General features: G+C 48.7%; 1 protein-coding gene across 1 annotated transcript in view; it reads right to left on the bottom strand.

The window, feature by feature from the left end:
• Positions 1–18,741: 18,741 nt before the first annotated feature.
• Positions 18,742–25,461, bottom strand: part of ABHD15 (abhydrolase domain containing 15) — a 10,694-nt gene continuing 3,974 nt past the window's right edge. The window contains exon 2 of the mRNA XM_075333177.1: positions 18,742–19,298. Coding sequence (XP_075189292.1) covers positions 18,776–19,298 — 523 coding nt within the window. The 3' untranslated portion in view covers positions 18,742–18,775. The remainder of the gene's footprint in view (positions 19,299–25,461) is intronic.

The following is a 25,461-nucleotide window of genomic DNA, read 5'->3' as shown; positions in this document are numbered from 1 at the left end:
CCGAACCAAGGCTGACAGATGGAGATTTTAGTTTAGAAAAGTAAATTAGTTCTTAACTTTTTGATGCATTCAAAATGAAATTATTTCTTTGTCGCTCCATTGGGAGACCCAGACAATTGGGTGTATAGCTATTGCCTCTGGAGGCCACACAAAGTATTACACTTAAAAGTGTAAGGCCCCTCCCCTTCTGGCTATACACCCCCAGTGGGATCACTGGCTCACCAGTTTTGTGCTTTGTGCGAAGGAGGCAACACATCCACGCATAGCTCCACTTTTTAGTCAGCAGCAGCTGCTGACTATGTCGGATGGAAGAAAAGAGGACACATATAGTGTCCCCAGCATGCTCCCTTCTCACCCCACTGTATGTCGGAGGTGTTTGTAAGGTTGAGGTACCCATTGCGGGTACGGCGGCAGGAGCCCACATGCTGATTCCTTCCCCATCCCTTTTTACAGGGCTCTGGGTGAAGTGGGATTTACCGGTCTCCAGGCACTGAGACCGTGCTCCATCTACAGCCCCTGGAGAAGATGCTGGATGGAGCGGAGTACATCAGGGACATGGCCCTGCTTCCTCAAGGTACTCTGTGTCCCCGTGCATTTGGCGCTCACACCGCAGCATGCTGGGTGTTGTAGTGCGCCGGGGGACATCAGCGCTGCGGCGCCTGTGCCATGGCCTCATTCAGCTTTGCTGAAGCAGGCTCACTTATGGGAATTGGTCGCGCCGGCCGCTGGGACTGCGGCGCGGCTGGCACTTGTAGTGCGCCGGGGACTTCAGCGCGGCCTGCGCTTTTACGGCGGCCGCGCTGATAACTAGAGTCCCCGGCTTTTGCGGCCTGCTTCCGTTCGTTCCCGCCCCCAGACCTGCCAGTCAGGAGAGGGGCGGGACGCTGGCCACTTCCAGGAATCGGTCGCGCCGGCCGCTGGCAGCGGCGCGGCTGGCACTTGTGGTGCGCCGGGGACTTCAGCGCGGCCCGCGCTTTTACGGCGGCCGCGCTGATAACTAGAGTCCCCGGCTTTTGCGGCCTGCTTCCGTTCGTTCCCGCCCCCAGACCTGCCAGTCAGGAGAGGGGCGGGACGCTGGCCACTTCTATGAATCGGTCGCGCCGGCCGCTGGAACTGCGGCGCGGCTGGCACTTGTGGTGCGCCGGGGACTTCAGCGCGGCCCGCGCTTTTACGGCGGCCGCGCTGTTAACTCGAGTCCCCGGCTTCTGGGCCTAGTCTCCCTTCGTTACCGCCCACAGCCCTGACAGTCAGGGTAGGGGCGTGACGCTGCATAGAGCAGAGCTGAGAGCTGGAGTATGTTTTGCATACTCCACCCCTCTCACTGTGTGCACTGTGAATCCGGATTCCCGCACTTTCTCAGGCACGCCCACGGCTTCCTTCTCTACAAGGACACCGGCAGCCATTAGTGTCAGTTTCTGTACGATACAGAGACAAGTGTGGAAGACCCTGGCATTCTGATAGTCACACAATCGCTGTAACAGGCGTTAAGCAGCACCTGTGGTGCTAACCCCACTAGTGCAGAAGTGCACTTATAGATATGCTTGTACTATATACATTGCACTGTTTGGTCGCACGTTGTATATACCCTCCTGGATTATGCGGAGGAGTTATCAGCATATTCTCTGTGTAAAACAAAGGTGCAGAACCACATGTTTTTCTATACAGCTGGTACAGCATGTACGGCTATACGGCCGGCAGGTACATAGACTCCCATTGTATGCACTAATGGCCAGGGGATGAGGACGGTGTCTGCAGTATTTACTGACAGTTTTTCTGAGACTATGGCTATGATACTAGAAGCCTAGCAGCCCGGACATGTCTCTCACAATATGGGCACTGTTGAATCATTGATCCATGGCCCCCCTCAGTGTGAATAACTAACAGCTCCGGGAATGTCACACGCATCCCAGAGTCACGGCTCTGCACGGACGTCAGTCCCAGACAGCCTAAGTGGGCTCGCTATGAGCGGCCTCGGTTTCATCAGGGTCCTAACAGAAGGACTCGCTGTGTAATGAGGCGGAAGTAGCGGCTCAGGATTCTGATCCTGAGACCGCTCTCAATCTGGATACACCTGATTGTGACGCCATAGTAAATAATCTTATAGCGTCCATCTATAGAATGTGGGTTATTTCTCACAGCTCCTCCAGTGGAGGAGTCAGCTTTACGTATTTTTCTGGACCACTCTGCCTTCAGAGAGGCAGTCCAGGAACACCACGCTTATCCAGATATGCGCTTCTCCAAACGGCTTAGGATACACGTTATCCCTGTCCCCTGACTTGGTCAAGGACTGGACCCAATGTCCCGAGCGGCATCCTCCAATCTCCAGGCTTGTAGCTAGATCCATAGTTGCAGTGGGAGATGGAACTGCAAACTCAAAGATGCCACTGACAGACAGATGGATCTCTGGTCGAAAGCCATCTATGAGGCTGTCGGCGCACCGTTGGCTCCGGCATTCTCTCCCTTGGGGCACTCCAAGCTATTTCAGCTTGTCTTACACAGATTGACACGGTTACACGTACATCTGTGCCGCAGGTGGCATCCTTAACCTCTCAAATGTCTGCATTTGTTTCTTACGCGATTCAGGTTGTCCTGGACTCTGCGAACCGTGCGGCGGTAGCCTCCGCTACTCCGTGTTTTTAAGCAGAGCCTGGTCTGCTCGTTAAGTGAATGGAAGGCAGATTCTGCTTCCAAAAAAGGTTGCCTAACCAGTTGCCTTTTTCTGCTGACCGACTGTTTGGTGAGCGTTGGATGTAACCATCAAACAGTCCAGGGGTAAGGATTCATCCTTTCCTCAGCCCGGACACAACAAACCCCAACAGAGCAAGAGGCAGTCGGGGTTTTCGGCCTTTTCGAGGCTCGGGCAGGTCCCATTTTTCCTCGTCCAATGTGGACTCAAAAGGATCAGAGGAGCTAAGATTCTTAGCGGGCTCAGTCTCGCCCAAAAAAGCGACAGTCTGAAAACCCGCTTCCAAGGCGGCTTCCTCATGACTTGCGGCCTCGGTCGGTAGCAGGCTCTCCCGCCTTGGCGATATTTAGCTGCCATAGGTCAATGACCATTGAGTGTGAGACATTCTGTCTCACGGGTACAGGATAGAGCTCACTTCTCGTCCTCCAACTCGATTCTTCAGAATTTCTCCACCTCCCGGCCGGGCCGCTGCTCTTCTGCAAACAGGGTGCACTCTATAGGCAGAAAGAGTGATGACCCCCGTTCCTCTTCAGGAACAAGGTCACGGTTTTTACCCCAAATTCTTTGCGGTACCTATAACAACGGGCCGTTCCGTCCCGTTCTGGATCTAAAAATGCTCAGCAAGCTCGTGGACACCAGGCGGTTCCGGATGGAATCCCTCCGCCATGTCATCGCCTCAAGGTCCCAAGGATATTTCCTAGCATCATTAGGCATCAAGGATGCTTATCCACACGTGCCGATTGATCCAGAGCACTAGCGTTTCTACGCTTCGTTATAGGAGACGAACACCCTCTGTTCGTAGCTCTACCTTCCGGCTAGCGACAGTCCAACTGGTCTTCGCCAAGGTCAGGGCAGCAGTAGTCACAGTCCTGCACTCTCAGGGTCACTCTGTGGTCCCGTATTTAGACGATCTACTTGTCAAGGCACTCTCTTAGGAAACATGCCAACACTGCCCGAACGTTGCGCTGGAGACTCTCTAGAGTTTTGGGTGGATCATCAACTTTTTAAAGTCAGATCCGACCCAGACCCTATCGATAACATATCTAGGCATAGAGTTTCTTACTCTCTCAGCGATAGTGAAGCTGCCGCTAGACAAACAGCATTCACTACGGGCTGCAAGCTCTTCTTTAAGAACCAGTCGCACACATTGAGACGCCTCATGCACTTCCTACGTAAGATGGTAGCAATGGAGGCAGTTCCTTTCGCGCAGTTTTACTGCGTCCACTACAATGGGACATTCTCCGCCAATGGGACGAGGAGTCGACGTCCCTCAACAGAGTCGTCGTTCTTTCTCAGGCGGCCAAGGAATCTCTACGGTGGTGGCTTCTTCTCACCTCTTGGTCAAAAAGAAGGTCCTTCCTATCCCCGTCCTGGGCGATAGTTACGACAGACGCGAGTCTATCAGGGTGGGGAGCAGTTTTTCTCCACTACAGCGCTCAGGGTACGTGGACTCAGCAAGAGTCCACTCTTCAGATCAATGTTCTTGAACACAGAGCAGTGTATCTTGCCCTACAATCCTTCCAACAGCGGCTGGAAAGCAAGCATATCCGACTTCAGTCGGACAGCTCCACAGCGGTGGCATACATCAACCACCAAGGAAGAACGCGCAACCGGCAAGCCTTCCAGGAAGTCCGGCAGGTTCTGATGTGGGTGGAAGACACGGCATCCACCATATCCACAATTCACATCCCAAGTGTGGAAACTAGGAAGCTGACTTCCTAAGTCGCTGAGGTGTGGCCGAAAGAGTATGGTCTCCTCACCCGGACGGGTTTCAGGAGATCTGGCGCCGCTGACAGAGGCCGGACGTCGATCTAATGGCGTCACGGCACAACAACAATGTGCCAGCTTCATGGCACGGTTTCACAATCATCGAGCTCTGGCGGCAAACGCCTTAGTTCAGCATTGGTCGCAGTTCCAGCTACCTTAGGTGCCACCTCTGGCATTGTTGCCCAGAGTACTGCGCTAGATCAAGACCGACTGCGGCCGCGCCATCCTCGTCGCTACAAATTGGCCGAGGATGTTGTGGTACCAGACCAATCAGACTGGCTGTCTCAAGGGCCATTCTTCCATTTGAATTCTACGGCCCTCAACCGGATGGTGTGGCATTGAGTCCTGGAACCTAGTGTCGTCAGGATTACCTCAGGACGTGGTTGCCACCATGAGACAGGCTAGCATACCAACGTCCGCCAAGATTGACCACAGGACGTGGAAGATGTTCTTATCTCGGTGCTCGGCGCAGGGTGTTTCTCCCTGGCCGGTTGCATCGTCTATGTTTCCTTCCTTCCTGCAATCTAGGTAGGAAAATGGGTTGTCGCTCAGTTCCCTTTAGGGACAAGTCTCAGCGCTATCTGTATTTTTTCAGAAACGACGACTTCCTCAGGTACGCACGTTCCTACGGGGAGTTTGTCTTCTCAGCACTCCGTACAAGCGGCCGTTAGAGCCCTGAGATCTGAACAAGGTTCTAATTGCTCTCCAGATGCCGCCTTTCGAGCCTTTGAAGGATGTCTCCCTTCCCGTTTTTCACGGGACGTGGCCTTCTAGTAACGGTCTCGTCTCTTAGGAGAGTTTCCGAGCTAGCAACGCTCTCATACAAACTCCCTTCCTGGTCCTTCACCAGGACAGGGTAGTTCTGCGTCCGGTTCCGGAATTTCTTCCTAAGGTGGTATCCCATTTTCATATCAATCAGGATATCACCTCACCTTCTTTGTGTCCTCGTCCAGTCCATCAATTTCAGAAAGATTTGCATCTGTTGGTTCTGGTGAGAGCACTCAGGTTCTACTTCCCGCATGGCGCTCCTGCGCCACCCGGATGCACTCTTTGTCCTTGTCGCTGGTCGGCGTAAACAGTCGCAAGCTTCCAGATCCACCCTTGCTCGGGGGCTCGAGGAACCAATTCTTGAAACCTACAGTTCTACTGGGCTTCTGGTTCTCTCAAGGCCGAAGGCCCATTCTACCAGAGCCGTGGGTGCATCCTGGGCATTACGGCACCAGGCTACGGCTCAGCAGGTGTGTCAGGCACCCACCTGGTCGAGTCTACTTACTTTTACCAAGCATTATCAGATGCATACCTACGCTTCGGCAGACGCCAGCCTAGGTAGATAAGTCATTCAGGCGGCGGTTGGCCACCTGTAGGAGAGGGCCGTTTGACGGCCCTATCATGAGGTATTCTTTTACCCACCCAGGGATTGCTTTTGGACATCCCAATTGTCTGGGTCTCCCAATGGAGCGACAAAGAAGAAGGGAATTTTGTTTACTTACCGTAAATTCCTTTTCTTCTAGCTCCAATTGGGAGACCCAGCACCCGCCCTGTTTTCTGGGGGTTTTTCTGTTTTTTCGGGTACACATGTTGTTCATGTGGTATGGTTCAGTTCTCCGATGTTTCCTCGGATTGAATTGGTCTTTAAACCAGTTATTGGCTTTCCTCCTTCTTGCTTTGGCACTAAAACTGGTGAGCCAGTGATCCCACTGGGGGTGTATAGCCAGAAGGGGAGGGGCCTTACACTTTTAAGTGTAATACTTTGTGTGGCCTCCAGAGGCAATAGCTATACACCCAATTGTCTGGGTCTCCCAATTGGAGCTAGAAGAAAAGGAATTTACGGTAAGTAAACAAAATTCCCTTCTTTCCAGACATGGACAACCTCTTTAAAAGAAAAATGCCATCTTGGCGTATACTTTTGCCATGTGTGCTGAATGTTTTGGTAATCCTCTGATTATGCAGTCATTAAAAAAAATGCAGGTTGGAGCTGGATGATTGACTTTACATCCGTGCTATTAAATTTTCACATCTGTGATTTGACTATATATAACTGTGGTCAAAAAAGGACAATGGTTGTAGGGTTTTGGAAATTCAGATCCCTGAGTGAAGGTCCTTATCGTTCTCTGGTTCCACCGTGACCAATTTGCCTTATGATTGAGCGTTAGAGAATTGTGAATATTCGTACACATGACGCTTGTATATTCCAAGTTGCGTTTTTCTTTGCGATTATGTTGCTTGTTTGGGGATTTCAGAATCGTTGCCTGGGCTTCCCAGTTTAGAACATTTGGTAATTAAAAATACTTTTATGAATTTGACCTCTTCCATTGGAGAACCTCTAAGCGTTTTAAAGGAAAACATTTTCCCTGGTAATGATGGTCCCCATTGTGGATGATCCTCTGTGTGACCCACGAGAGTCTCGGTGCTTCCTTTTATATTGAGGACTTTCGTTTTCTTTACAGTTGTTTAATTACATCATATTCGTTACACTGATTGTGCGGCTTTCACGCTGTTGTGTAGTCGCCGCTGCTTTCCTTCTTGGCTTGTTGAAGCAGCATTTCTAGGCTCAGATGAAGGACGATTGGATTGAATCTTAACACATGCACACATTCTGTCATTGGAAACCACACTAAGAAATCCCACTGGAGAGGGTAGAAAAAGTCATGTGCCAACCGCCAAAATAAGTCCTACCAACAGACGGCATTGCACGATACTACGCTACCTTTGATGGATGATGTGCCAATTTAGGTCCAGGCTGTGCTTCAGAATGTGTTCTGGGTTGGAGGGGTAATGAGATTGTATGCAGTTTTTGCCTGACTTGGCTTGTTGATGATGATGCACTTTTTAATTCTGTAATTTGACAGGAGGTGGTACTTACATTCAAAACTAGGAACCAAGCCATGTGTGAGGATCTGGACGTCTTGCTTTAATTGTTAGACCGTTGTATGCGTAGATGGAGTGTGCACGTGTGACTTTTTGTGAAGCAAATTGAGAAACATTCCTGTTCTCTTGATGCCATTCTGCACTTGCTAACCTCATACGGGCAGTCAGGTTTATTGCAAGAGCAGTCTTAAGTAATCGATCCACGTGGTATATTTTGGGATACACTTCTATCTTGTAGTTGTTCCTTTTGGCTGCCATAGTGTGCGATTTTCAATACTTGCGCTCCTCATGAAATACCCTTCCTAGTGCATCTTTTCTTAAAATTTTTATTACATTGTCCAACTCCTCTTTTATTCCTCCTGGAAATGTATGAATAAATCAACTCATCATTACCCTTATTCTTGTCAATGAGGAATTGACCCTACAGAGATGACACTTTCAATACTGATTCGAAAGGGTCAATATAGGGGACATTGGGTCCCAGGAGGAGTAACAGGGATATTTTAATGCAGAATCCGGTAAATAAAAGATGCTCCGGGTTTATTTAATAGGAAGTTGGTGAGGACTGTGGACTAGTAAGGACTAGTAAGTATGATGTGCATCGATGGTTAGGAGAATAATACGAAAATGAGGATTTACAAGACATGGATTGTATGGAAAGGCCATTTTATTCTTGTTTTTAGTACCACACTTTTTTATGTTTTTTTATTTTATTTTTTTTCTCGTCTATCACCAGTTTCGTAGCAGGGACTGGATCTTCCTGTTGACTGAGGAAGGTGATAGGGCAGCAAAGACACTGGTGTAAATAATCTACATTAAAAAAAAAAATATTTAGTGCATATTACACAAAGATATATTGACTTAATAAATTGTAAATGCTAGAGCATTTTATTAACATTTAGGTTGCTAAACAAAAAAAAAGTTATATTTATGAGATCCCAGCGCCCATTTCAGCCAGCCGATTAACTAAAATAAAAAACAACAAATGATTGACGGGCTTGATAAGTCCATGCTGTGTTACCAAGCTGAAGAGTTTCTGTTAAAAGCTGAGGTGGGGAAAGGGTAGGTTTGTGTATATTGTACATTTTCTAATCGCTTGCTTGTATTATGTAGGGCAACATAAAGGTCAGCTGAGAGGACTTAGGACTCCGAGTTGTCTAACAATTCTATTAACACAAATTTTAACACTCTACTGAATGAAACCTTCCCTCAGACACCTTTTTTTTTTTTTTTAAATATCCTTCATGTGATTTTATATATCTCGACTGCTGACAGATACGTGGGGCATACATTGCAACAAGTTTATGGCGCACGAAAGCCCCAGAACCATATCATCATTATTGTACTTGCCAAAGAAAAATATTTTTTTCGACTATACAATGAGAATTATCATAATGCAATTGCTGTTAGATTCACGAGATTTAATTGTGCCGATCTCTCTTGGTCATTGCTGAATGCAATAATTGCTTAAATTGAACCGATCATCATTTTTTGTGCCGCCCGAATCAGTGGCAGAATGAATCAGACACCAGATGCATTATCACAGCCGCAGCGTTTTAGATTAAAACCAGGTTTGAAAATACGGCCGGGGACCTTTCACCTCTCCTCTAGGCGATCCAGGGAGAAGACCTGTCAGTCTAGGGGAGCGGATGGGAAGAAGCTGCCAAGGACCAGCTTCAGACTAGTCATCACACAGACCCCAGACGGCTTTTCAAAGTATGTCTTTTCTGAATCACTGTAGCTTTTAAGAGTAAATTGCACATGGTCTTAACTCATCCAGTGTCCAATTCGTCCCATCCATGATTCAAGCAGCATTAATTGGCTGTCAAATTCCCTTTAAACAAACCACAAAGGTTAGTTGCTCAAGGTGAAACCTAAAACTTCAAACCAATGTATAGTAATTTTTACTTCTGCCTTATCAGCTCTGGGTTTTCAGTATCATCTTTTTGGAAAAACCCTGCAAAAACATTTGCTAGCCTTAGATATTAGCAAAATATTCTCCAGCCATTGAGATATGCTGGAGGAATCAGTTTGCCATGTTTAAGATTCATGCTGGGTAAATTTACCTGATCCTACCATCACACTGGCTGGTGGAATAGAACGCTGATGAAGACACGGCTTCAGTAAGGCCGGAGTCACACTTTGCGAGTCTCGCATCGGCATCACCCGGCACAGCCTGCCGCTCTACAGGCAGGAGCGTGTCAGCTACATAGAAATACATGCAGCCAACCCGCTCCTGTCAGGAGAGTGTGCGGCCGTGCCAGGGGATGCCGAGACTCACGCGAGTCATTTGCAACTGTGACTTCGGCTTAACGCTTCTGTCCCTTTAATTTTCAGTAGCTCGGTTCCATTTTGCCAATTTTTTTTTTTTTTTTTTTTGTACTCCTAGAGTAACATTTCCAATTGCAATGTATACCCCATACCTCTGAAAGCAGCGAAGTAAATAAAACCAACCATTGAACTGAATTCTGTTGGTCATGATATATTCTTGTTGCGTTTTCTGCTCCTGGCATGTTTCTGAATTTTTATTTGCACATTTATTTGTAGTTACAAGAATATATATTTTTTAAGCTGAAATCTTTCTTCACTTTACTCTGTACACTCCCACTGTTTGCAACATCTGGACAATGAAGAAAAAAAAAGACGAAAAATATTGTTCCTCCCCCCTTTCCCTGTACTTTAGTGAAGACACATGGCTGAGAATGTCTTTAATTAGGGTGATTACGAATGCACACCCGCAGATACCTGGGCACGATGCTGCCAAGAGAAGCCTTAGAGGCATTTGTAAAACAGACTTTCACAAAAGTGCTAAATTCATGAGATTGTTACCTCTTTACAGTGTGCAGTAGCTGTGGCTTGCTGGTAATACAGATTGTAGTCATACTTGCCATCAAGCTCTTGGGCACATGCCAGGGCTCATTTCCGCAGCAGTAATAACTACATTTCGGGAAATATTGTATCTGCTGTAAAACACTAGAACAAGCGGCTTGTGTACCGTGTCACAGCCAGCGTCAAGGCTGGAGAACTCAGTGGGGAAGGGAGTTGATGTATTCGCATGCATGTTTATTGAGCCCACACAGTTAAGGTTGGGCACAGGTGCCATGTACCCACTGGGCGTTGTACAAAGCCTCACCAATAATTCTCACTGCACTTGTGCCTGTAGGGTAACCGGTCATTTTTCAGCAGTTAGAAATTCAAGATGCTGTGTCTGTATATAGAGATGAGCAGCAGTCACTACTGGGTGCTGCCTAATATAAGAATAGAGTATGCCGTATAGGACTTGAGGGTGCATTGTATACAATATCCAGCCTGGGTTTGATCCTACTAACCTCACAATTTTTGAGCTTGCTCACTGCATGATTCACATTGCCCCACGATAATCAGAATCCCCGATGCCGTGCCTTATTGCCTCTCTGCATAGCAAAAAGTTCTATCAAGGCCACGATTGTAACCACCAGTCATGTCACAAGAGTTTCCCTTCAGGGTATAAATACAGTTCTATTTTTATATTTTCCAAAATGGTGTAAGCCAATCCGTTGGCACCGCTAAGGTTGTTGCATGCAGGTAGCACTTTAGCCTTTTGGAGTTCCTTTCATGTGAGCGCAGAGACGCCCCCTGCTGAATCATGCTCATATTTTAGCACTGCTTTTAAATCATTTTATACATTTTGTCATTTTACCAGTATGAATTGAATGGATTTATATGCATCCCCTCATAATAAGAATCTTGTTTTTCCGCCGCTTTTGTTTTATTTGAAGCTTCCTATAAGAGATCAGCACAAATCTCACACACATTTTGCATATTCTATTGGTCTAAGTTCCTGCGGGTGTGCATTTTCTCTGCGGTGGCGTGTTCCCACACCACTGCCTCTTGGGGTCTTGTACAGTGAGGTCTCTTGTACAGTGTAATGTCAGTATTCTGGTATTCCTCTGGTTTCACAATATATTATATAACCTGTATTAATTGTATAGATTGTGCATTTAAAGCTGTTACCAAGTTGTCAGAAAAGGAGAGAAATTAAATCCTATGTAATATTTTGTTTGTAATTATCCTTTGTATCATAGCAAAGGAAATGTTTAAAAATCAACTGTAATAAAGTAATTTTAGTACACATTGAGCGTGGTCTTTGCTACATTTGGGTGGTTTTTTATAACAAACCGTATTCAGTATAACTGGTCCGTAGTGATGGCCAGATGCACAGAGCAAGGATTATACCCCTACAAGCGCCATAGACACCTGTGCAGACTGGAGCACACTTTAGAAGTCTCATGCGTATTCCTACCCGTGAGACTACTTCTGCGCTTAGTTACATGCTCCCACCACAAGAGGAGAGGCTTGCCCGACATTGCTACTAGCCCCAGCTCCTGCTAATCTCTTTTGCTCTATGATGTGCACAGAATACCAGTACAGCGAGTATTGACAATGGGGGCATATCATGCTGGAAGAGAGGAACGATGAGCAATGAATGCTTCCCCATCAGACTGGTGAGAGCACTGGTGTCTCTGTCCTCCTGCACGGCGCACCCAATGATGAATGCTTATATACTTTGGGGTCGTGGACGCACAGCAAACGAGCAACAGAAGAGTGGAGGGTGCACCGCATGACTTAGGATGTGCGGGGTACATCCTCCACTGTCCCCTCCTTACTCCGGGAACTTCAGCATCTTCAGGGTACAGATTAAAAGGAAGCGACTCAACATCACAAGATCACGGACAGCACAGCAGAATCATGCAGCTGCTATCACTCCTGTCTGCTGTGTCCTCTCCTTCACAAAGATTTCTGTAGCTCCTTGTCAGCTGCTCATCTCCTGTGTAGCTCCTATGGGAGAGTGAATTATATGGATCTTGATGAGTAAGTAGACTGCCTGCCTTATAATTTTCTGTGTATGTACAGTCATGGCTGAAAGTGTTGGTACCCTTGCAAGTGTTCCACAAAATGAAGTGTTTCTCCCAGAAAATTATTGCAATTACACACATTTAGTTGTGCACATTTATTTCCGTTTATGTATAGAAACAACCCAAAAAATAGCGAAAAATTGCAAATTGGACATGATTTCACACAACTGTAAAAATGGGCCAGATAAAATTATTGGCACTCTAAACTTAATATTACAAACCCTTTTAAATAACTGCAATCAATCGCTTCCTATAACCATCAACCTCTCAGCTGGAATTTTGGACTCTTTTGCAGATTTCTCCTATTTGAAGGCGCCTTTTCCCAACAGCAATTTTAAGATCTCTCCACAGGTGTTCAATGAGATGTAGATCCGGACTCATTTCTAGCCACTCTCCCATGCTTTGTTTTCATCCATTTCTGGCAGGTTGTTGAAGTATGTGTGGGCTCTTTGTCCTGGTGGAAGACCTATGACCTAGGATGCAAATCCAGCTGACACTAGGCACTACATTGTGACCCAAAATCCGACACCGTCAAGGCACAGTCAAAACAATCCCAAAACATCTTTAACCCCTTCACCACCCAGCCAGTTTTTACCTCAATGATTATGTCAATTGTTTTTCAATTCTGATTAGTGTCACTTTGCAGTTATAACTCTGGAACACGTCAACGGATCCCAGTAATTCCAAGATTTTTCCCTGGTACAACACGAGCATCTTCAGTTCCAGAGGTGTACTGGTTTCCGCTCCTTCCTTCCCGGGGTAATTGCTTAGCTTTATTGCGGGCCCCAGTCACAGCTGCAGCACTATACATGGCTAATTTGCATGCGAAGGGGAAGCACACGCAAATTAGCCATATGCTGGATTGGGGTAAGTAAGGGTCAGAGGGGCAAAATAGTGTGACAAGTCATCCTGCGGCCCAATGTGCAGCAGTGTGATGAGGTCACCGCTCTGCAACCTCATCACGCTGCTGCAGGTAACAGAACCATGGAGGTGGCGAGGACGTGGCAGCCGGTGGGGAAATGGCAGTACAAACTAAATCACAGCACTTTGTAGAATGCTTGCATTTCCCATTAACTTCCATTATACTTTGTACAAAAGTCAAGCCCGTCAGAGCGTCCAACTGCTCATTACAAGTAACAAGCACCTGAGCATGATGGTGCTCGCTCATCACTAATCATCAATATTGTCTGCTCTTACATCGGAATGTATTCTTCCTAATTATAAATGGACAAGGTAATATTGGTTTAGAATTACCTCCGTTCATTGTTGTTATAAGGTATATTATTGCATTCATGTATAAATAGCCAGTTCTTAACATTATGTAGACCTACAGTTTCTATTTTGAATTTGGACTATTGCAAGTTATGTACACCTCCTTGGCTAAAAATACTCCTCAAAAATACTAAGTATTTTTACCCTTCTGTAAAAAAAATGTAGTGTGAACTCTGCCTGCAAGAAAGCGACATGCAAACCAAAGATAGGATGATAAAAAAATATAATATGTATTAATAGTGATGGGCAAGCAGGAACTATTAATTTTTTTGATAATGCTTGCCGAATACAGAGCACTATTCCAGTATTCGTCAGAACAAGACAAATGTTCAGGTTCCCCATTGACTTGCATTAGTTTTTTTTATGGCCAATACCGGAATAGTACTTTGGGATTCGTTACGAATAATCCGAATATGAAGAGGTACTATTCGTCCATCATTATAAAATATAGACAGAGCAGCTCAGTTTGCAATTTCATCGAATTTTTCAGGATCTGGATTTTTTCAATTTCACATTTCCATTATATGCTTCTTCAGGAAGCAAAAAATATCCCAAGAATATGTGCACATGAAGCCTCTGTTCCACCAAGTTTTTTTTTTTAGGTGCAGCTGCTTTAAGAAAATAGCAGCAGTCTTCTTCCCAAAGCTAGTGCCTTACCTGATGTTTTTGGCTTCTGCAGCATTTTTTTTATGTATCTTACACTATAGTGGCAAAAATGAGCATGTTACTACTTTTAAGTGATTCATTATTTTGCGCCTTTTTAAATTTAAAGGGGTATTCCCATCTCCTAGATCCTATTCCAATATGTAGTAGGTGTAATAATATTAGCAAATATCTCCTATTAGAAATGTAGTATAGTTCTTCTAACTCACTGTCACTTACCTCATGTGCAGGGCATTGCAGGACTTTAGGTATCCATGGTTACAACCAAAAGCAACTAACTGTCACTATATGCATGGTTTTAAAGGGAATCTGTCGGCAGAAATTTTGCCCTAAACCTAAAAGTTTCCCCTTCTGCAGCTCCTGGGCTGCATTCTAGCAAGGTTCCTATAGTTATTCTGCTCCCTTTTAGATCAAAATAAATAGTTTATAAAGTGGTACCTTTCAGTTTGAAAATCTTGTTAATTCTGCCACGGGGGCGGGCTGCCTGGTGTCCGTTACTGTCCCTCCTGCCGCTTTAGGCCGTCCCCCCACGCTCATTTACATACTTCAGGACGCCGCCCAGTGCGTCCGAGGTCTCGCGCATGTGCCGTGCCACTTTAGCAGGACTGTGCACAGTGGGACCGCTGGTGACGTTGCGCAGGCACGAGATTATGGGCGGCGCTGTGATTTTCATCAGCAAGCTCCCGCTCATAATCTCGTGCTCGCGCTTTCCCCTCGGCCTGCACCGTTCTGCACATGCCCTGGCCAGATGATCGGTGGTGTCCTGCTCCGCTCCTCCCATCTATTTTCTGCTCCAGGGCTAGATGGGAAAGAGGTGACGTTGGGGCATCTGTCCAGGGCATGCGCAGAACGGTGGAGGCAGAGGGGAAAGCGCGGGCACGAGTTTATGGGTGGGAGCTTGCTGATGAAAATCACAGCGCCGCCCATAATCTCGTGCCTGTGCAACGTCACCAGCGGTCCTACTGTGCACAGTCCCGCTACAGTGGCACGGTGCATGCGCGAGACCTTGGACGCACTGGGCGGTGTCCTGAGGTATGTAAATGAGCGTTGGGGGACGGCCTAAAGCGGCAGGAGGGACAGTAATGGACAACAGACAGCCCGCCCCCATGTACCATTAACAAGATTTTCAAACTGAAAGGTACCACTTTATAAAGTATTTATTTTGATCTAAAAGGGGGCAGAATAACTATAGGAACATTGCTAGAATGCAGCCCAGGAGCTGCAGAGGGGGGAACTTTTAGGTTTAGGGCAAAATTTCTGCTGGCAGGTTCCCTTTAACCATGGATACCTAAGATCCTGCAACGCTCTGCACATGAGGTATGCAACATAGTGAATCAGAAGAACTATAATACATTTCAATTGGAGGTATTTGCTAATAATATTTTTATTACCTTTTCTACATATTGGGATAGGATCTTGGGAGATGGGAATACCCCTTTAACTTTATTTGGTTTTGTCAGTTTGTTGCCTTTTATTTTTAACAATGTGAGCATGGTTTTCTTTATCCATATGTTTTTTTAAATGTTGCTATTTTTTGCCCAGTTGTACTCTAGTATCCTGTTGGAGTACAAAATCTGTCTAGTTTTATTTTTGCGCATTTTAAAATATAATGTGTAACGTTTTAAAAGCTCACTGGAGTTTTGCTCTAAAAACGTGCAAAAAGTACTGGACAAGGAAAAGGAGCAGCTTTCATCTCCCGTGTGCCGTTTTGAGTAATTTTTCTCACCGTAACAAATACTACTAGACAGAAATGAAAAGTCACTTAAGTCTCTGATTTATCATTTACATTTTTTTAACGTGTTTAAAAAAGAAATACTCTTGAAAAACTAACTTTCTAACAAGCCTTTATAAACCAGCACTAAGCCTGTGTGAAGTAGACTTAAAGGGGTATTAATATCACAATATGTAGTAGGTGTAATAAAAAATCAATATCAGCAAATACCTCCAATTAGAAATGTAGTATTGTTCTCCTGATATGCTGTCTCTTTTACTTCATGTGCAGGGCAATGCAAGATCTTGGTATCCACAGTTATGACCACTTACAGTGCCTTGCGAAAGTATTCGGCTCCTTTGAATTTTTCAACCTTTTCCCACATTTCAGGCTTCAAACATAAAGATAAAAAATTGCAATGTTATGGTGAAGAATCAACAACAAGTGGGACACAATTGTGACGTTGAACGAAATGTATTGCTTATTTTAAACTTTTATAAAAAATAATAAACTGAAAATTGGGGCGTGCAATATTATTTATCCTCTTATGTTAATACTTTGTAGCGCCACCGTTTGCTGCAATTACAGTTGCAAGTCGCTTGGGGTATGTCTCTATCAGTTTCGCACATCAAGAGACTGAAATTCTTGCCCATTCTTCCTTTGCAAACAGCTAGTGCTGAGTGAGGTTGGATGGAGAGCGTTGGTGAACAGCAGTTTTCAGCTCTTTCCACAGATTCTCGATTGTATTCGGGTCTGGACTTTGACTTGGCCATTCTAACACCTGGATACGTTTATTTGTGAACCATTCCATTGTAGACTTTGCATTATGTTTTCGATCATTGTCTTGTTGGAAGACAAATCTCCGTCTCAGTCTCAGGTCTTTTACAGACTCCAACAGGCTTTCTTCAAGAATGGTCCTGTATTTGGCTCCATCCATCTTCCCATCAATTTTAACCATTTTCCCTGTCCCTGCTGAAGAAAAGCAGGCCCAAACCATGATGCTGCCACCACCATGTTTGACAGTGGGGATGGTGTGTTCAGGGTGATGAGCTGCAACATATCGTTTTGCATTATTCCCAAAAAGTTCGATTTTTGTTTCATCTGACCAGAGCACCTTCTTCCACATGTTTGGTGTGTCTCCCAGGTGGCTTGTGGCAAACTTTAAACGACACTTTTTATGGATATCTTTGAAAAATTGCTTTCTTCTTGCCACTCTTCCATAAAGGCCAGATTTGTGCAGTGTATGACTGATAGTCTGTCCATAGGACAACAAACACCTCAGCTGTAGATCTCTGCAGTTCATCCAGAGTGATCATGGGCCTCTTGGCTGAATCTCTGATCAGTCTTCTTGTTTGAGATTAAAGTTTGGATGGACGGCCGGGTCTTGGTAGATTTGCAGTGGTATGATACTCCTTCCATTTCAATATGCTCGCTTGCACAGTGCTTCTTGGGATGTTTAAAGTTGTGGAAATATTTTTTTAACCAAATCCAGCTTTAAACTTCACAACAGTATCATGGACCTGCCTGTTGTGTTCCTTGGTCTTCATGATGCTCTCTGTGCTTTAAACAGAACACTGCGACTATCGCAGAGCAGGTGCATTTATACGGAGACTTGATTACACAAAGGTAGCTTATATTTATCATCAGTCATTTAGGACAACATTGGATCATTCAGAGATCCTCAATGAACTTCTGGAGTGAGTTTGCTGCAGTGAAAGTAAAGGGGCCGAATAATATTGCACGCCCCAATTTTCAGTTTATTATTTTTTACAAAAGTTTAAAATAAGCAATACATATTATTCACCTTTACAAATGTGTCCCATTTGTTGTTGATTCTTCACCATAACATTAAAATTTTTATCTTTGTTTGAAGCCTGAAATGTGGGAAAAGATTGAAAAATTCAACGGGGGCCGAATACTTTCGCAAGGCACTGTATATAGTAACAGTTGCTCGTGGTTGTAACCATGGATAACTAAGGTGCTGCAATGCGTTTTATACTCCATTTCTAATCAGATATTTCCTAATATTACACCTACTACGTATTGGGATAGGATCTTGGAGATAGGAATACCATGTACACGGTGTCATCACTCGGAATTTACGATACCCTCGTACCTCGTAACTATTTAACCATCATTTACTTAAAGGGAACCTGTCAGGTGCAATGTGCACACAGACCCACGTGCAGCTGTAGGTGCATATTGCTAGTCCCTGCCTAACCGTCCCTGTATCTAGTAGCATAGATAGAGAGCTTTAGAAAACGTATTTCTAAAGATCTTTTATGAAATGCTTATGAGCACAGGGAGTAGTCGCAAGGGCGATGGTTCCTATGCTCATTCCGCGCTCTTAGCATATTAGCACATCAACAGGGGTGTGCTAACATGCTATTCAATGGCCAGCATTATCAACGGTAATGACGCGCGTACCTGTTGCACCCCCTCAGACGCCAAGTTTAGGGTCGGTGTGCATGGATCAGAATATTCAGCATTTCTGGTTATGTGCACTATGAAGCCGAGTGTAGTGTGCATGACCGAAAGTGCAGTGACTTCTGACACATGCACACTGACCCTAAGCTCTGCATCTGAGACGGTGCAACAGACACAGGTACGCGCTGCACTGCCGTTGATGATGCTGGGCATTGAATAGCATGTTTCCATATCCCTGTGGGCATAACATGCTAAGAGAGTGGAATGAGCGCAGGAACTAACACCCTTGTGACTAGTCGCTGGCCTCATTAGCATATCATAAAGGATCTTTAGAAATACTTTTTCTAAAGATCTCTTTATCTATGCTACTAAACACAGGGACGGTTAGGCAGGGATTAGCAATATGTACCTAGAACTGCTCGTGGTTCTGGCTGCATATTGGACCTGACAGGTTCCCTTTAAATGTATAAAACAACTTTTGTACAATCATCTCGTGTATGACCGTTTCCAGCTAAAAATCTCTTCTTCCAGATCCTTATAAATTGCAGTTTCTCGCCTTTGCAGTGTCTGCCTCCTCCGTCGGGTCAAGTTTGAACTCCTGCGTCTTGTGAACCACTTTTTCTTCTCTTCTGTTCGGAAAAACTCTGTTATGGATCTAAAATAGTCTAATGTAACTTCATGACTCCAAATTGCAGGTGATTCTGTAAGAAATCCACAATGACCTCCACAATGTGTTAATAGAAGTAAAAAGTAAGGATTAGTTCTGAAAAGTTCAATGGGGAGTGTATTCTGTGGTGGTCCTCGAATAGGGTCATCCATGCTACAGATGCACAGCACAGGGACTGCAACTTCATCCACGTCACGTAGGGGTTCATTGCGCTCCCAGTAGGTGTCCCAGCTTACTTTCCTATTCTCACACTGGCAATGTAATGTTTCATGAAGTTCCCTTAGAGAATTACTTCCAAATAGTTTCTCAGTGGATACAACTTCTCCTAAAGCTGTGAAGTATCTGCAATGGAGAACACAAAGCAATAGTGGAATGTCATATAATATACAGAAAAAAAATGTCATCATTGAACAAGAAGTGATTCTATAAGTTACTTTCTGAAGTATTTTTTATGTCATTAAGTTTACATTAAAAATAACTACAGAAGCTTAAGGCTATGTGCAAACAGTGCATTTTTTTAATGCAGATTTTGATGCATTTTTCGAGAAAAATGACATTCCTATCCTTAACCCAGCACAGTCTGAGATCTCTGAAATTTTTTCCTTGCAGATGTGGTGCAGACTTTAGTGCAAAAAAAAAAAACTGCAACATTTCAATTGATGGGGCTGTTTTTCTGAGGTGTTTGTTTTTTTTGTTTTTTTTTAGCCCTTGCATAAAGATGTAAAAACAAAAACATATGCAGAGTTTGACAGCGCGATCTAACTAGTTAACAGGAGCTGGTGCATCTGTGATCCACCCGCGCCTGTTAGCTGATCAGATCAGCCGGCATGTGCAGGAAAGATGTTGACTCGCAGCATGAGACAACATCAACATGTGGGAGCGAGGGAGGCCTTGGATGTTATATATCTCCTAAGTTGCTAAGGGGTTAATACTAGAATATATATTTTACAACATATGTAATAGAATCTGAAACGCAGGCTCCGAAAGTATGAAAGCGAACAATGCCAGGTGAGGAGGACATTTCTTTCTTTCAAGCTTTATTGATAAAAAAAATGATTTTATAGTGTTCTTCTCAAGTTTGGAAGTTATCGCCTATCACTGGAGGGCCGACCACTGGGACCTCTATCAATCCCAAAAATCATGTTTTTTGGGAAGAAGAGTCCCATGTGAATGGAGCAGGTGATCAATCATGTACAATGCCGTGTCATTCATTCGTACTGGAGAACTACATGGCTATCTATGGCCGTGCCATACATACAGTGAATGTAGAGCATGATCCACCACGGCTCCATCCACACGCTGCTCTTCAGAGCCCTAAATGCTAGGGACCGATTAAGGCCGGAGTCACACTTGTGAGAGACTCGTGCAAGTCTTGCATCACATCACCCGACATGGCCTGCAGCTCTCCTGACAGGAGCATCTCAGCTGCATAGAAATACATGCAGCCGACCGGCTCCAGTCAGGAGAGTGTGTGGCCACGCCGGATGATGCGATGTGAGACTCGCGCAATTGTGACTCCGGCCTAAGGTCCCCCCAAGGATAACTTCCAGACTTAAGAATACTACTTTAAGAAAAAAAAGAGTAAGTTATGATTTGTTTTATACTACTTCAATATTTTACCACATTTTTAGCTGTTTTCTTTTAAACAATCTTTATTTAATGAGACATAATGGACACATCAGATTATAATTATAGTAACACCCAGGGCTGTATTTTGCCTTCGTGCTGCCCTAGGCACTTTAAGTGGTCGCGCCCCTTAGTGACAACGTAAAACTGAGTTTTCGCACTCGACATCTGTTTAAGGCAGATCTACTCTGTAAAACACTTTAAAAAGTATCAATGAGAAATGAAGGGCACTAACTTCCCCCCCCCCCCCAATGGGGATCACCACAGGCACAGCAAAACATAGCATGAGTATAAAATATTCCCACCATCCCCACTTATATACTGTGACTGTCACACTGCCCCTAATATACTACACACTGCCCTCCCTTATAAATTATAACCACCACACCTTCCTCAATTATGAAATATGATCTGCACATTGACCTCACATCATGCTACCCCCTCCTCACAATGTCCCATGCATGCTGCCCCCTCCTCACAATATCCCATGCATGCTGCCCCCTCCTCACAATATCCCATGCATGCTGCCCCCTCCTCACAGTGTCCCATGCATGCTGCCCCTCCTCACAATGTCCCATGCATGCTGCCCCCTCCTCACAATGTCCCGTGCATGCTGCCCCCTCCTCACAGTGTCCCATGCATGCTGCCCCCTCCTCACAGTGTCCCATGCATGCTGCCCCCTCCTCACAGTGTCCCATGCATGCTGCCCCCTCCTCACAATGTCCCATGCATGCTGCCCCCTCCTCACAGTGTCCCATGCATGCTGCCCCCTCCTCACAATGTCCCATGCATACTGCCCCCTCCTCACAATGTCTCTTGCATGCTGCCCCCTCCTCACAGTGTCCCATGCATGCTGCCCCCTCCTCACAATGTCCCATGCATGCTGCCCCCTCCTCACAGTGTCCCATGCATGCTGCCCCTCCTCACAGTGTCCCATGCATGCTGCCCCCTCCTCACAATGTCCCATGCATGCTGCCCCTCCTCACAGTGTCCCATGCATGCTGCCCCTCCTCACAGTGTCCCATGCATGCTGCCCCTCCTCAGTGTCCCATGCATACTGCCCCCTCCTCACAATGTCCCATGCATGCTGCCCCCTCCTCACAGTGTCCCATGCATGCTGCCCCCTCCTCACAATGTCCCATGCATGCTGCCCCCTCCTCACAGTGTCCCATGCATGCTGCCCCTCCTCACAGTGTCCCATGCATGCTGCCCCTCCTCACAGTGTCCCATGCATGCTGCCCCCTCCTCACAATGTCCCATGCATGCTGCCCCTCCTCACAGTGTCCCATGCATGCTGCCCCTCCTCACAGTGTCCCATGCATGCTGCCCCTCCTCACAGTGTCCCATGCATGCTGCCCCTCCTCACAATGTCCCATGCATGCTGATCCCTCCTCACAATGTCCCATGCATGCTGCCCCCTCCTCACAGGGTCCCATGCATGCTGCCCCCTCCTCACAATGTCCCATGCATGCTGCCCCCTCCTCACAGTGTCACATGCATGCTGCCCCCTCCTCACAGTGTCCCATGCATGCTGCCCCCTCCTCACAATGTCCCATGCATGCTGCCCCCTCCTCACAGGGTCCCATGCATGCTGCCCCCTCCTCACAGGGTCCCATGCATGCTGCCCCTCCTCACAATGTCCCATGCATGCTGATCCCTCCACACAATGTCCCATGCATGCTGCCCCCTCCTCACAATGTCCCATGCATGCTGCCCCCTCCTCACAATGTCCCATGCATGCTGCCCCCTCCTCACAATGTCCCATGCATGCTGCCCCCTCCTCACAATGTCCCATGCATGCTGCCCCTCCTCACAGTGTCCCATGCATGCTGCCCCCTCCTCACAATGTCCCATGCATGCTGCCCCTCCTCACAGTGTCCCATGCATGCTGCCCCTCCTCACAGTGTCCCATGCATGCTGCCCCTCCTCACAATGTCCCATGCATGCTGATCCCTCCTCACAATGTCCCATGCATGCTGCCCCCTCCTCACAGTGTCCCATGCATGCTGCCCCCTCCTCACAGGGTCCCATGCATGCTGCCCCCTCCTCACAATGTCCCATGCATGCTGCCCCCTCCTCACAATGTCCCATGCATGCTGCCCCCTCCTCACAGTGTCACATGCATGCTGCCCCCTCCTCACAGTGTCCCATGCATGCTGCCCCCTCCTCACAGGGTCCCATGCATGCTGCCCCCTCCTCACAGGGTCCCATGCATGCTGCCCCCTCCTCACAGGGTCCCATGCATGCTGCCCCCTCCTCACAGGGTCCCATGCATGCTGCCCCCTCCTCACAGGGTCCCATGCATGCTGCCCCCCCTCCTCACAATGTCCCATGCATGCTGCCCCCTCCTCACAATGTCCCATGCATGCTGCCCCCTCCTCACAATGTCCCATGCATGCTGCCCCCTCCTCACAATGTCCCATGCATGCTGCCCCCCTCCTCACAGTGTCCCATGCATGCTGCCCCTCTCCATGAGCTCCTAATGCTGCCTTACTCTTTTCCATAATGACACCTCCATGCTGCCCCATTCATCATACTAAGACCACCACACTAGCGCTTATGCTGAGACCCCCCCCACACACACACACACTACCCCACTCTTGATATTGACTCCCCTACATTGCTCCACTCCATACTGAGCCCACACATGCTGCCCCTTCTCCATAATGAGCTCCCAATGCTGCCCCCCTCTTATTCTGAGTCCCTACACTCCACCCATCGATTTTGTCATTGCACTATCCCTCAACCCTTGTCCTCTTTCTCTAGGATTGGCCCCTCTCTCCCATTCCCCAGCAGCAGCCTCTCTCCCCCGCCTTCAGCAGCAGCCTCTCCCCCAGCATCAGCCTCTCTCTCCCCCAGCATCAGCCTCTCTCCCCCCCAGCCTCAGCCTCTCTCTCCCCCCAGCATCAGCCTCTCTCCCCCCCAGCCTCAGCCTCTCTCTCCCCCCAGCCTCCCCCCCAGCCTCAGCCTCTCTCTCCCCCCAGCCTCCCCCCCAGCCTCAGCCTCTCTCTCCCCCCAGCCTCCCCCCCAGCCTCAGCCTCTCTCTCCCCCCAGCCTCCCCTCCAGCCTCAGCCTCTCTCTCCCCCCAGCCTCCCCTCCAGCCTCAGCCTCTCTCTCCCCCCAGCCTCCCCTCCAGCCTCAGCCTCTCTCTCCCCCCAGCCTCCCCCCCCCAGCCTCAGCCTCTCTCTCCCCCCAGCCTCCCCCCCAGCCTCAGCCTCTCTCTCCCCCCAGCCTCCCCCCCAGCCTCAGCCTCTCTCTCCCCCCAGCCTCCCCCCCAGCCTCAGCCTCTCTCCCCCCAGCCTCCCCCCCCCCAGCCTCAGCCTCTCTCTCCCCCCAGCCTCCCCCCCCCAGCCTCAGCCTCTCTCTCCCCCCAGCCTCCCCCCCAGCCTCAGCCTCTCTCTCCCCCCAGCCTCCCCCCCAGCCTCAGCCTCTCTCTCCCCCCAGCCTCAGCCTCTCTCTCCCCCCAGCCTCCCCCCCAGCCTCAGCCTCTCTCTCCCCTCCAGCCTCAGCCTCTCTCTCCCCCCAGCCTCCCCCCCCAGCCTCAGCCTCTCTCTCCCCCCAGCCTCCCCCCCAGCCTCAGCCTCTCTCTCCCCCCAGCCTCCCCCCCCCAGCCTCAGCCTCTCTCTCCCCCCAGCCTCCCCCCCCCAGCCTCAGCCTCTCTCTCCCCCCCAGCCTCCCCCCCAGCCTCAGCCTCTCTCTCCCCCCAGCCTCCCCCCCAGCCTCAGCCTCTCTCTCCCCCCAGCCTCCCCCCCAGCCTCAGCCTCTCTCTCCCCCCAGCCTCCCCCCAGCCTCAGCCTCTCTCTCCCCCCAGCCTCAGCCTCTCTCTCCCCCCAGCCTCCCCCCCAGCCTCAGCCTCTCTCTCCCCCCAGCCTCCCCCCCAGCCTCAGCCTCTCTCTCCCCCCAGCCTCCCCCCCAGCCTCAGCCTCTCTCTCCCCCCCAGCCTCCCCCCCAGCCTCAGCCTCTCTCTCCCCCCAGCCTCCCCCCCAGCCTCAGCCCCTCTCTCCCCCCAGCCTCTCTCTCCCCCCAGCCTCCCCCCCAGCCTCTCTCTCCCCCCAGCCTCCCCCCCAGCCTCTCTCTCCCCCCAGCCTCCCCCCCAGCCTCTCTCTCCCCCCAGCCTCAGCCTCTCGCTCCCCCCAGCCTCCCCCCCAGCCTCTCTCTCCCCCCAGCCTCTCTCTCCCCCAGCCCCCCCCCCAGCCTCTCTCCCCCAGCCTCCCCCCCCAGCCTCTCTCTCCCCCCAGCCTCCCCCCCCAGCCTCTCTCCCCCCAGCCTCCCTCTCCCCCCAGCCTCTCCCCCAGCCTCAGCCTCTCTCTCCCCCCAGCCTCTCTCTCCCCCCAGCCTCTCTCTCCCCCCAGCCTCAGCCTCTCTCTCCCCCCAGCCTCTCTCTCCCCCCAGCCTCAGCCTCTCTCTCCCCCCAGCCTCCCCCCCAGCCTCAGCCTCTCTCTCCTCCCAGCCTCCCCCCCAGCCTCAGCCTCTCTCTCCTCCCAGCCTCCCCCCCAGCCTCAGCCTCTCTCTCCCCCCAGCCTCCCCTCCAGCCTCAGCCTCTCTCTCCCCCCAGCCTCCCCTCCAGCCTCAGCCTCTCTCCCCCCAGCCTCCCCTCCAGCCTCAGCCTCTCTCTCCCCGCAGCCTCCCCTCCAGCCTCAGCCTCTCTCTCCCCCCCAGCCTCCCCCCCAGCCTCAGCCTCTCTCTCCCCCCAGCCTCCCCCCCCAGCCTCAGCCTCTCTCTCCCCCCAGCCTCCCCCCCCAGCCTCTCTCCCCCCAGCCTCCCTCTCCCCCCAGCCTCTCCCCCAGCCTCAGCCTCTCTCTCCCCCAGCCTCTCTCTCCCCCCAGCCTCTCTCTCCCCCCAGCCTCAGCCTCTCTCTCCCCCCCAGCCTCTCTCCCCC

Source organism: Anomaloglossus baeobatrachus, chromosome 2 (assembly GCF_048569485.1).
Source record: "Anomaloglossus baeobatrachus isolate aAnoBae1 chromosome 2, aAnoBae1.hap1, whole genome shotgun sequence".
Lineage (NCBI taxonomy): Eukaryota > Metazoa > Chordata > Amphibia > Anura > Aromobatidae > Anomaloglossus > Anomaloglossus baeobatrachus.
Note: the sequence above shows the minus strand (reverse complement) of the source record. Positions and strands in the feature narration are given on the sequence as shown.